Source organism: Balaenoptera borealis, assembly GCF_965194805.1.
Source record: "Balaenoptera borealis genome assembly, chromosome: 3".
Classification (NCBI taxonomy): Eukaryota; Metazoa; Chordata; class Mammalia; order Artiodactyla; family Balaenopteridae; genus Balaenoptera; species Balaenoptera borealis.
The window spans coordinates 119,501,464-119,515,307 of record NC_138866.1 but is presented as its reverse complement, the minus strand read 5'-3'; the positions used below and the strand labels follow the sequence as shown (position 1 = coordinate 119,515,307).

The 13,844-nt window shown below is 38.1% G+C and overlaps 1 protein-coding gene across 13 annotated transcripts in view; it reads left to right on the top strand.

Moving 5' to 3' along the window:
• Positions 1–13,844, top strand: part of MYO9A (myosin IXA) — a 277,041-nt gene that overhangs the window by 197,981 nt on the left and 65,216 nt on the right. For all 13 annotated transcript variants that reach the window (XM_082383557.1, XM_082383556.1, XM_082383560.1 and 10 more), the window contains one exon: positions 12,427–12,539. In XM_082383557.1, the coding sequence (XP_082239683.1) occupies positions 12,427–12,539 (113 nt within the window). The remainder of the gene's footprint in view (positions 1–12,426; positions 12,540–13,844) is intronic.

Below are 13,844 nucleotides of genomic sequence, written 5' to 3'. Positions count from 1 at the left end.
TAAATTGAAATATAGTTGATGTACAATATTATGTTACTTTTGGATATACTATATAATGACTTGACATTTGCATACATTATGAAATGATCACCATGATAAGTCTCGTAACCATCTGTCCCCCATACAAAGTTATTATAATATTACTGACCATATTCCTTACGCTGTATATTCATCCCCATGACTTGTTTACTATTAAACTGGAGGTTTGTACCTCTTAATCCCCTACACGTATTTCACCCACCTCTCCTACCCCCGTCCCTTCTGACAACCACCCATTTGTTCTCTGTATCTATGAGTCTGTTTTCATTTTGTTCAGTTTGTTTTGTTTTTTCAATTCCGCATATGAGTGAGATCATGCAGTTTTTGTCTTTGACTTATTTCAGTTAGCGTAATACCCTCTAGATCCGTACATGTTGTCTCAAATGACAAGAATTAATTTTTTTAATGGGTTAGTAATATTCCACTGTTTATATGTACCACATCTTTTTTATCCAGTCATCTATTGATGGGCACTTAGGTTGCTTCTATAGCTTGTCTATTGTAAATAATACTTCAGTGGACACTGGAGTGCATATATCTTATATTAGTGGGGTTTTTTTCCTTTGGTTAAATACCCAGAAGTGGAATTGCTGGATCATATCATAGTTCTATTTTTAATTTTTTGAGGAACCTCCATATTGTTTTCCATAGTGGCCATGCCAATTTACATTTCCACCAACAGTGAACGAGGGTTCCCTTTTATCCACATCCTTGCCAACACTTGTTATTTGTTGAATGTGTATTTGATAAGAAGGTATATTCTCTATTCAGAGTATAAAATTTCAATATATATCTGTAAGCTCTACCTTATTAATTATGTTGTTTGCCTTCTATATCCTTATTATTTTTGATCTGTCTTATACAGAATGTGTTAACGTCTCCTGTTATTCATTGTGAATTGTGGCTTTTAGTATTAAGAAGTGTCCTTTGTCAGGTTCCATGTTTTTTGCTTGAATCCTACATAAATAATAATATCACAGCCTCTGTTTTCTTATTATTTCCACTTGCCTAGAATACTTTTGCTCACCCCTTTAGTTTTAGCTTTTCTGGATCCTTTTGTTTAGAGGTGTGTTTTTTTGTGCAGTATAGTTGGGCCCTGCTTTGTGAGCCAAATTAAAAAATTTTTCCCTTAATAGGTGAGTTAAATCTATCCATATTTATTGATGTAACTGATAGATTAATTCTCCACTCTTTCTTATAATTTTGTTATTATTATGTTAAATTTGCTGTGTTTATGTTACTTTTCTTTGATCTTTTATTTTTTAAAATTTCTTTTGATGTTTAGGAGAGGTTGTGTTCTTGTTCTGTTGATTGTTTACCTTTATATATAACTTTTAAAAATGCCTTTAATATTTTTAAATTTAACCAATTATACTCTAATTAGTCATTTTTAAATAAATAATATTAATTCTCACCTATTGGGACACAACTGTTGATGAATTATTCTAGTCTCTGTTCCCTTCTACTCCTATTTTTTAGGCTTTTATTTCTACTTTGTCAGAACATGTAATTTTATATATGATTCTTTCACTGTAGTCCCTACCTTTGTTTTTGTCTTAGATCTATTATTAAATGTAGTAAATTATCACTTCAAATATTTTGCAGATGTTTCCCTGTTTATCTCTTGGTTGGATGAAGCTCTTCCCCTAGTAGATTACTTATGAAGGGCCATCAATATGGAATTCCCCAAGATCTTTCTATAGCCTTGATGTTTGAAGGGACATCTTGGCTACATATAAAGTCCTTGGTTCATATTTTCTTTCTCTGAGTTTTTTGAAAGTGCTATTTTATTGTTGTCTTACTTTATTTGTTACTGTTGGTAAGTCTATTACCAGTCTAAATCTCTTGCCCTTATAAGTTATTTGATGTTTTTACTTGCATGCCTTCAGAGTTTCTTCTTTATATTTAAAGTTTAAGATATGTCTTTAAGTCGATCATTACAGATTAATTATCCTGTATATCTGCAGGACTCTGTCAATGTGTAAATTCTGGTCTTGCCTTATTTTTGAAAAGTTTTCCTGGATGATAGTTTTAAATATTGTGTTCTGTTGTTTTGTTTTTCTTGTTTAGGGACTGCAATTACAAACAAGCTTTTTTCTTTTCCTATCGTCCATTTCAACTGCCTTCTCTCTGACCCTTTTTGCTTGTTTCTTTATATCATTTTATATTTTTTTATTATCTTCCTGCTTTTGTCCCCTTTAAATTTTCCATTTGTGCTTTTTCTCCCTTAGGCGTCTCATAAGTTAATCTTCATTTCACTTTCTTATTGATTGATTGATTGCTGTGTCCTAGCTGCTGCGCGCTGGCCTTCTCCAGTCACAGCAAGTAGGGGCCCCTCACCACAGTGGCCTCTCCAGCCGCGGAGCACAGACTCCAGCCGCACGGGCCTCAGCAGTTGTGGCACATGGGCTCAGCAGCTGTGGCTCACGGGCTCCAGAGTGCAGGCTCAACAGTTGTGGTGCATGGGCGCAGCTGCTCCGCGGCACGTGGGATCCTCCCAGACCAGGGACTGAACCCGCATCCCCTGCACTGGCAGGCGGACTCCCAACCACTGCGCCACCAAAGACCTTTACTGTGTTTTTATTTCTTTCATGAGTTCATTCAACTCTACTTTCATTTCTACCCAGTTTTTGCTCTCTCGGGGTTAACTGTTCATTATCTTGATAGCTGCTGTTTCTTTTTTTTAGGCTGCATTGGGTCTTCATTGCTGCACTTGGGCTTTCTATAGTTGTGGCGAGTGGGGGCTACTCCTCGTTGCAGTGCGCCAGCTTCTCATAATGGTGGCTTCTCTTGCTGCAGAGGACAGGCTCTAGGCGCGTGGGCTTCCGTAGTTGCAGCACACAGGCTCAGTAGTTGTGGCTCACGGGCTCTAGAGCACAGGCTCGGTAGTTGTTGCTCATGAGCTTAGTTGCTCCGTAGCACATGGGATCTTCCTGGACCAGGGGTAGAACCCATGTCACCTGCATTGGCAGGTGGATTCTTTTTTTTTTTTTTTTAACATCTCTATTGCAGTATAATTGCTTTACAATGGTGTGTTAGTTTCTGCTTTATAACCAAGTGAATCAGCTATACATATACATATATCCACATATCTCCTCCCTCTTGCATCTCCCACCACCCTCCCTATCCCACCCCTCTAGGTGGTCACAAAGCACCGAGCTGATCTCCCTATGCTATGCGGCTGCTTCCCACTAGCTAGCTATTTTACATTTGATATTATATAAGTCCATGTCACTCTCACTTCGTCCCAGCTTACCCTTCCCCTCCCTGTGTCCTCAAGTCCATTCTCTACATCTGCATCTTTATTCCTGTCCTGCCCCTAGGTTCTTCAGATCCATGGTTTTTTTTTTAGATTCCATATATATCTGTTAGCATATGGTATTTCTTTTTCTCTTTCTGACTTACTTCACTCTGTATGACAGTCTGTAGTTCCATCCACCTCACTACAAATAACTGAATTTCGTTTCTTTTTATGCTGAGTAATATTCCATTGTATATATGTGCCACATCTTCTTTATCCATTCATCTGTCGATGGACACTTAGGTTGCTTCCACGTCCTGGCTATTGTAAATAGAGCTGCAGTGAACATTGTGGTACATGACTCTTTTTGAATTCTGGTTTTCTCAGGGTATATGCCCAGTAGTGGGATTGCTGGGACATATGGTAGTTCTATTTTTAGTTTTTTAAGGAACCTCCATACTGTTCTCCATAGTAGCTGTATCAATTTACATTCCTACCAATAGTGCAAGAGGGTTCCCTTTTCTCCACACCCTCTCCAGCATTTACTGTTTGTAGATGTTTTGATGATGGCCATTCTGACTGGTGTGGGGTGATACCTCATTGTAGTTTTGATTTGCATTTCTCTAATGATTAGTGATGTTGAGCATCCTTTCATGTGTTTGTTGGCAAACTGTATATCTTCTTTGGAGAAATGTCTGTTTAGGTCTTCTGCCCATTTTTTGGATTGGGTTGTTTGTTTTCTTGATAATTGAACTGCATGAGCTGCTTGTAAATTTTGGAGATTAATCCTTTGTCAATTGCTTCCTTTGCAAATATTTTCTCCCATTCTGAGGGTTGTCTTTTCATCTTGTTTATGGTTTCCTTTGCTGTGCAAAAGCTTTTAAGTTCCATTGATTCCCATTTGTTTATTTTTGTTTTTATTTCCATTACTCTAGGAGGTGGATCTAAAAAGATCTTGCTGTGATTTATGTCATAGAGTGTTCTGCTTATGTTTTCCTCTAAGAGTTTGATAGTGTCTGGCCTTACATTTAGGTCTTTAATCCATTTTGAGTTTATTTTTGTGTATGGTGTTAGGAAGTGTTCTAATTTCATTCTTTTACATGTAGCTGCCCAGTTTTCCCAGCACCACTTATAGAAGATGCTGTCTTTTCTCCCTTGTATATCCTTTCCTCCGTTACCAAAAATAAGGTGACCACATGTGCGTGGGTTTACCTCTGGACTTTCTGTCCTGTTCCATTGATCTATATTTCTGTTTTTGTGCCAGTACCATACTGTCTTGATTACTGTAGCTTTGTAGTATAGTCTGAAGTCAGGGAGCCTGATTCCTCCAGCTCTGTTTTTCTTTCTCAAGATCGCGTTGGCTATTCAGGGTCTTTTGTGTTTCCCTACAAATTGTGAAATTTTTTGTTCTAGTTCTGTGAAAAACGCCAGTGGTAGTTTGATAGGGATTGCATTGAATCTGTAGATTGCTTTGGGTAGTATAGTCATTTTCACAGTGTTGATCCTTCCAATCCAAGAACATGGTATATCTCTCCATCTGTTTGTATCATCTTCAGTTTCTTTCATCAGTGTCTTATAGTTTTCTGCATACAGGTCTTGTGTCTCCTTAGGTAGGTTTATTCCTAGGTATTTTATTCTTTTTGTTGCAATGGTAAATAGGAGTGTTTCCTTAATTTCTCTTTCAGAATTTTCATCATTAGTGTATAGGAGTGCAAGAGATTTCTGTGCATTAATTTTGTATCCCGCTACTTTACCAAATTCATTGATTAGCTCTAGTAGTTTTCTGGTAGTGTCTTTAGGATTATCTATGTATAGCATCCTGTCATCTGCAGACAGTGACAGTTTTACTTCTTCTTTTCTGATTTGGAGTCCTTTTATTTCTTTTTCTTCTCTGATTGCCATGGTTAAAACTTCCAAAACTATGTTGAATAATAGTGGTGAGAGTGGGCAACCTTGTGTTGTTCCTGATCCTACTGGAAATGGTTTCAGTTTTTCACTATTGAGGACGATGTTGGCTGTGGGTTTGTCATATATGGCCTTTATTATGTTGAGGAAAGTTCCCTCTATGCCCACTTTCTGTAGGGTTTTTATCATAAATGGGTGTTGAATTTTGTCGAAAGCTTTCTCTGCATCTATTGAGACGATCATATGGTTTTTCTCCTTCAATTTGTTAATATGGTGTATCACATTGATTGATTTGCGTATATTGAAGAATCCTTGCATTCCTGGAATAAACCCCACTTGATCATGGTGTATGATCCTTTTAATGTGCTGTTGGATTCTGTTTGCTAGTATTTTGTTGAGGATTTTTACATCTATGTTTATCAGTGATATTGGCCTGTAGTTTTCTTTCTTTGTGACATCTTTGTCTGGTTTTGGTATTAGGGTGATGGTGGCCTCGTAGAATGAGTTTGGGAGTGGTCCTCCCTCTGCTATATTTTGGAAGAGTTTGAGAAGGATAGGTGTTAGTTCTTCTCTAAATGTTTGATGGAATTCGCCTGTGAAGCCATCTGGTCCTGGGCTTTTGTCTGTTGGAAGATTTTTAATCACAGTTTCAATTTCAGTGCTTGTGATTGGTCTGTTCATATTTTCTCTTTCTTCCTGGTTCAGTCTCGGCAGGTTGTGCATTTCTAAGGATTTGTCCATTTCTTCCAGGTTGTCCGTTTTATTGGCATAGAGTTGCTTGTAGTAATCTCTCATGATCCTTTGAATTTCTGCAGTGTCAGTTGTTACTTCTCCTTTTTCATTTCTAATTTTATTGATTTGAGTCTTCTTCCTTGTTTTCTTGATAGTCTGGCTAATGGTTTATCAATTTTGTTTATCTTCTCAAAGAACCAGCTTTTAGTTTTATTGATCTTTGCTATCATTTCTTTTTCATTTATTTCTGCTCTGATCTTTATGATTTCTTTCCTTCTGCCAGCTTTGGGGTTTTTTTGTTCTTCTTTCTCTAATTGCTTTAGGTGAAAGGTTAGGTTGTTTACTTGAGATGTTTCCTGTTTCTTAAGGTAGGATTGTATTGCTATAAACTTCCCTCTTAGAACTGCTTTTGCTGCATCCCATAGGTTTTGGGTCGTCGTGTCTCCATTGTCAATTGTTTCTAGGTGTTTTTTGATTTCCTCTTTGATTTCTTCAGTGATCACTTGGTTATTAAGTAGTGTATTGTTTAGCCTCCATGTGTTTGTAATTTTTACAGATCTTTTCCTGTAATTGATATCTAGTCTCATAGCGTTGTGGTCAGAAAAGATACTTGATACAATTTCAATTTTCTTAAATTTACCAAGGCTTGATTTGTGACCCAAGATATGATCTATCCTGGAGAATGTTCCATGAGCACTTGAGAAGAATGTGTATTCTCTTGTTTTTGGATGGAATGTCCTATAAATGTCAATTAAGTCCATCTGGTTTAATGTATCATTTAAAGCTTGTGTTTCCTTATTTATTTTCATTTTGGATGACCTGTCCATTGGTGTAAGTGAGATGTTAAAGTCTTCCACTATTAATGTGTTACTGTCGATTTCCTCTTTTATAGCTGTTAGGAGTTGCCTTATGTCTTGAGGTGCTCCTATGTTGGGTGCATATATATTTATAATTGTAATATCTTCTTCTTGGATTGATCCCTTGATCATTATGTAGTGTCCTTCCTTGTCTCTTGTAACAATCTTTATTTTAATGTCTATTTAATCTGATATGAGTGTAGCTACTCCAGCTTTCTTTTGATTTCCATTTGCATGGAATATCTTTTTCCATCCCCTCACTTTCAGTCTGTATGTGTCCCTAGGTCTGAAAGGGGTCTCTTGTAGACAGCATATAGATGGGTCTTGTTTTTGTATCCATTCAGCAAGCCTGTGTCTTTTGGTTGGAGCATTTAATCCATTCACATTTAAGGTAATTATCGATATGTATGTTCCTATTACCATTTTCTTAATTGTTTTGGGTTTGTTTTTGTAGATCCTTTTTTTCTCTTGTGTTTCCCACTTAAAGAAGTTCCTTTAGCATTTGTTGTAGAGCTGGTTTGGTGGTGCTGAATTCTCTTAGCTTTTGCTCGTCTGTAAAGCTTTTGATTTCTCCATCGAATCTCTATGAGATCCTTGCTGGGTAGAGTAATCTTGGTTGTAGTTTCTTCCCTTTCATCACTTTAAGTATATCATGCTACTCCCTTCTGGCTTGTAGAGTTTCTGCTGAGAGCTCAGTTGTTAACCTTATGGGAGTTCCCTTGTATGTTATTTTTTGTTTTTCCCTTGCTGCTTTAAATAATTTTTCTGTGTCTTTAATTTTTGCCAATTTGATTACTGTGTTTCTCGGCATGTTTCTCCTTGGGTTTATCCTGTATGGGACTCGTGCTTACCAGACTTGGGGGCTATTTCCTTTCCCATGTTAGGGAAGTTTTCCACTATAATCTCTTCAAATATTTTCTCTGGTCCTTTCTCTCTCTCTTCTCCTTCTGGGACCCCTGTAATGTGAATGTTGTTGCGTTTAATGTTGTCCCAGAGGTCTCTTAGGCTGTCTTCATTTCTTTTCATTCTTTTTTCTTTATTCTGTTCCACAGCAGTGAATTCCACCATTGTCTTCCAGGTCACTTATCCGTCCTTCTGCCTCAGTTATTGTGCTATTGATTCCTTCTAGTGTAGTTTTCATTACAGTTATTGTATTGTTCATCTTTGTTTGTTTGTTCTTTAATTCTTCTAGGTCTTTGTTAAACATTTCTTGCATCTTCTCGATCTTTGCCTCCATGTTTTTTCCGAGGTCCTGGATCATCTTCACTATCATTATTCTGAATTCTTTTTCTGGAAGGTTGCCTATCTCCACTTCATTTAGTTGTTTTTCTTGGGTTTTATCTTGTTCCTTCCTCTGTTACATAGCCCTCTGCATTTTCATCTTGTCTATCTTTCTGTGAATGTGGTTTTTGTCCCACAGGCTGCAGGGTTGTCGTTCTTCTCGCTTCTGCTGTCTGCCCTCTGGTGGATGAGGCTATCTAAGAGGCTTGATGGGAGGGACTGGTAGTGGGTAGAGCTGACTGTTGCTCTGGTGGGCAGAGCTCAGTAAAACTTTAATCCACTTGACCGTTGATGGGTGGGGCTGGGTTCCCTCCCTGTTGGTTGTTTGGCCTGAGGCAACCCAACACTGGAGCCTACCTGGGCTCTTTGGTGGGGCTAATGACAGACTCTGGGAGGGCTCACGTCCAGGAGTACTTCCCAGAACTTCTGCTGTCAGTGTCCTTGTCCCCTCAGTGAGCCACAGCCCCCACCCCCGCCTATGCAGGGGACCCTCCAACACTAGCAGGTAGGTCTGGTTCAGTCTCCCCTGGGGTCACTGCTCCTTCCCCTGGGTCCCGATGCGCACACTACTTCGTGTGTGCCCTCCAAGAGTGGAGTCTCTGTTTCCCCCAGTCCTGTCGAAGTCCTGCAATCAATTCCCACTAGGCTTCAAAGCCTGATTCTCTAGGAATTCTTCCTCCCGTTGCCGGACCCCCAGGTAGGGAAGCCTGACGTGGGGTTCAGAACCTTCTCTCCAGTGGGTGGACTTCTGTGGTATAAGTGTTTTCCAGTATGTGAGTCACCCACCCAGCAGTTATGGGATTTGATTTTACTGTGAATGCGCCCCTCCTGCCGTCTCATTGTGGCTTCTCTATTGTCTTTGGATGTGGGGTATCTTTTTTGGTGAGTTCCAGTGTCTTCCTGTCGATGATTGTCCAGCAGGTAGTTGTGATTCTGGTGTTCTCGCACGAGGGAGTGAGAGCACGTCCTTCTACTCTGCCATCTTGGTTCCTTTCCTCATCCCATAGGTTATGGGTCATTGTGTTTTCATTGTCATCTGTTGCTAGGTATTTTTTGATTTCTTCTTTGATTTCTTCAGTGATCTCTTGGTTATTTAGTAGTGTATTGTTTAGCCTCCATGTGTTTGTATTTTTCACAGATTTTTTTCCTGTAATTGATATCTAGTCTCATAGCGTTGTGGTTGCAAAAGGTACTTGATATGATTTCAATTTTCTCAAATTTACCAAGGCTTGATTTATGACCCAAGATATGATCTATCCTGGAGAATGTTCCATCAGCACTTGAGAAGAACATGTATTCTGTTGGTTTTGAATGGAATGTCCTATAAATATCAATTAAGTCCATCTTGTTTAATGTACCATTTAAAGCTTGTGTTTCCTTACTTATTTTCATTTTGGATGATCTGTCCTTTGGTGAAAGTGGGGTGTTAAAGTCGCCTACTATGTTTGTGTTACTGTCGATTTCCCCTTTTATGGCTGTTAGCATTTGCCTTATGTATTGAGGTGCTCCTATATGTTGGGTGCAAAAATATTTACAACTGTTGTATCTTCTTCTTGGATTGATCCCTTGATCATTATGTAGTGTCCTTCTTTGTCTCTTGTAATAGTCTTTATTTTAAAGTCTATTTTGTCTGATATGAGTATTGCTACTCCAGGTTTCTTTTGATTTTCATTTGCATGGAATATCTTTTTTCCATCCCCTCACTTTCAGTCTGTATGTGTCCCTAGGTCTGAAGTGGGTCTCTTGTAGACAGCATATATGTGGGTCTTGTTTTTGTATCCATTCAGCCAGTCTGTGTCTTTTGATGGGAGCATTTAATCCATTTACATTTAAGGTAATTATCGATATGTATGTTCCTATTACCATTTTCTTAATTGTTTTGGGTTTGTTATTGTAGGTCTTTTCCTTCTCTTGTGTTTCCTGCCTATAAGTTCCCTTAGCATTTGTTGTAAAGCTGGTTTGGTAGTGCTGAATTCTCTTAACTTTTGCTTGTCTATAAAGGTTTTAATTTCTCCATCGAATCTGAATGAGATCCTTGCTGGGTAGAGTAATCTTGGTTGTAGGTTTTTCCCTTTCCTCACTTTAAATATGTCCTGTTGCTCCCTTCTGGCTTGCAGAGTTTCTGCTGAAAGATCAGCGGTTAACCTTACGGGGTTTTCTTGTATGTTATTTTTCATTTTTCCATTGCTGCTTTTAATAGTTTTTCTTTGTGTTTAATTTTTGATATTTTGATTAATATATGTCTTGGAGTGTTTCTCCTTGGATTTATCCTGTATGGGATTCTCTGTGCTTCCTGAACTTGATTGACTATTTCCTTTCCCATATTAGGGAAGTTTTCAACTATAATGTCTTCAAATATTTTCTCAGTCCCTTTTTCTCTTCTTCTTCTGGGACCCCTATAATTCAAATGTTGGTGCGTTTAATGTTGTCCCAGAGATCTCTAAGACTGTGCTCAATTCTTTTCATTCTTTTTTCTTTATTCTGCTCTGCAGTAGTTATTTCCACTGTTTTATCTTCCAGGTCACTTATCTGTTCTTCTGCCTCAGTTATTCTGCTATTGATTCCATCTCTAGAATTGTTAATTTCATTTATTGTGTTGTTCATCATTTTTTGTTTTCTCTTTAGTTCTTTTAGGTTCTTGTTAAATGTTTCTTGTATTTTCTCCATTCTATTTCCAAGATTTTGGATCATCTTTACTATTATTATTCTGAATTCTTTTTCAGGTAGACTGCCTATTTCCTGTTCATTTGTTTGGTCTCGTGGGTTTTTACCTTGTTCCTTCAGCTGCTGTGTGTTTCTCTGTCTTCTCATTTTGCTTACTGTGTTTGGGGTCTCGTTTTCGCTGGCTGCAGGTTCGTAGTTCCTGTTGTTTTTGGTGTCTGCCCCTAGTGGCTAAGGTTGGTTCAGTGGGTTTTGTAGGCTTCCTGGTGGAGGGAACTGGTGCCTGTGTTCTTGTGGATGAGGCTGGATCTTGTCTTTCTGGTGGACAGGACCGTGTCCAGTGGTGTGTTCTGGGGTGTCTACGACCTTATTATGATTTTAGGCAGCCTTTCTGCTAATGGGTGGAGTTGTGTTCCTGTCTTGCTCGTTGTTTGGCATAGGGTGTCCAGCACTGTAGCTTGCTGGTTGTTGAGTGGAGCTGGGTCTTAGCATTGTGATGGAGGTCTCTGGGAGAGCTTTTGCCATTTGATATTACGTGGAGCTGGGAGGTCTCTGGTCGATCAATGTCCTGAACTTGGCTTTCCCACCTCAGAGGCACAGGCCTGACACCCGGCCGGGGCAGGAAGACCCTGTCAGCCACACGGCTGGTCTCCACTTCTGCTGGTGCTGGGGTTCACACCTCTAGCCTTTTGTTGGAGTCACCCCACCGATGAAGACAGGACCCTCAGTAGCCAGTTGTCAGCAGGTGGATTCTTAACCACTGCGCCACCAGTGAAGTCCCTGTTTCATATTATTTTGTCGAAGTTTTTGTTTTATTTTGTTTTTGTTTTTGGTTGTTTCAGGCAAGAGGATAGAACAGGTTCTTGTTACTCCATCTTGGCCAGAAGCAGAAGTCTGTTCTTTAAATTTAACAGCTCAGGATATCTGCTATTTCTGTTGATGAGGCCATAGTCATGCAGGCCAAAAGGTTAAAGAAAAGATTATAAGTGTAGAAAAATGAAATATTAGAAAAATGACTTGAATAGGTAACAAGAAATTCTGCCTCCAAATGGTATTGTCTTTAAAGGGGCACATTGTAAACAAATGGAGCAAGAGTTACCAATTGAAATTCAGGTCCCAGTTTTATAGCTATGTAAGTTGTTCATAATTTAGACCATTAGTGAGTATAATGATATTTTATTCTTTGGTCTTTTGGTTTTTCTTATCTTCCTGTGTTCTAGCTCTTTTCAATCCTTAACTGGATATAAGAATCTATAATAGCAAGTTAGCCATAAAAATAATTATCATCTTTTTAGGGACAAATAAAAGAAGGTATGAAAAACTATGCTTAGTATTCTAGATTTATCAGGTCCTGGATCTTTTGTCTCTATGTTTAGATGGTTTTGATTTTTTTCTTACTTTTCCACTTGATGTTCTTTTTTTTCTTTCACCCTACTTGATATTCTTTGTTAAATTGTTGGAAAACATGAGCTAGTAGTTCCTGTTTAGCATTTTCATTGACCCAAGTTCTCTTTACTTCAGATTACTGTATGAAGTTAATGGAGTTTTTAGTAGGTTTTTTTATTTTAATGCATCTCTGAGTAATATGAATGTATTTTTGAATGTTCTTAATAGGTGTAATTCTCAAATAATTCTATAACCTGAGTTTTAATTACAGTGCTATGATATAATTACTTGGTTTTAAGGTCTTTACATATGTAATTATTACAGACATCACAGCGTTTTTCCTCAGTTGATGAAGAAGCAAAGCTTCATAAGACCATGTCTCAAGGAGAGATTACGAAGTTGGCAGTGAGACAGAAGGCTTCAGATTCAGATATAAGGTATAAAGCATACACTGACTGTTAATAGGGGTAATATAATTTTACTTACTAATAGACCATAGTTAAATACTGAGCATCTTTTTAAAAGCATAATTGATAGAATAGCTATCAATTTTGAAAGTTTTGAAATTTATTTTTCAACAAATACTAAGTACCTACTGTGTGACAGTAGCATAAATAATTCAGATATATATAATGAGCTTTGTCTTTTTATATGTTTAGCACTGTGATTTGGGCAAAGTCTTTACTTCATTATATGACTTAGGATTTTTGGTTGTAAAAGAAAAGAGATTAGACCAGATTAGATTGAAAATATTTTCCACTTTTGGACTTCGATTCTGTCCTGAGTTAAGTGTTTTACAAATGGAACTGGAAAAGACTTCCAGGAAATAACTCTGTTCTCTTTAGGAGAGTATATGAAGTTTTTATGTATCAAGAATATGTCTTTGTCCCTTACTGTGTTATGTAAGGCAGTTGGGCCCTCACTGAACACTTGAATATCTCATTGAAATCTATCTGGTTCATAACCCTATGAAAGATCACTTTCTCAATGACTGTAGAGGCATAATCCAAGGTAACCCAAATCTAGAGCAGATTATGCTGGAGATCAAGTTTTGGGAAACAAAATGTAACATAGAAAAAACATACAGGTGGAGATAGCAGATTAACTATATACATTTAATTTCCACATCCTCCTAAAATAACAAAACCTATACAGGACAAAAACAACAGGAGACAGCAGTAATAAAACAGGAGACAGCAATAATAAAAACGTGGAATCCAAAAAGTAGATAGACAAATTTTAACTGTCTTTGTAGATAGGAGAAAGTTGAATCCTAAACCAACTGGGTAAAACTGAGAAAGCAGCATCTGGCTGACTGGTCTTCCCCAATCCTAGCAGAAAACAGGAGATTTATTTTCTGGAAAGGATAAAACAGAAGATTTCTGCACTTGGAGGTAACCAGATACAGTTGAGGATTGGGGTACATATTTGGAACAGGGGGATTTAATGAATGTTTACATACTGAATGTTAAGATCCCCCAGATTTTTTTCTGTATTCAGCTTCCACGTTTCACATACTGTCTAAGCAGATGATTCAAAGAGTCTTTGGGACTTCCATCCAACCCTCATGGAAAGACCTAAAGATATTGCTATCAGGGGCTCTCCCTACAAATTGGACCAGCCAGATAACCCTACAAGGACGACCACAGTTTGGAAGCCCCACCAATGCACACTAGACCTTCCAAGAAGCTTGTTTATACCCTACTTTTGATCACCACACATTTGAGGAGACATCTGAAGTG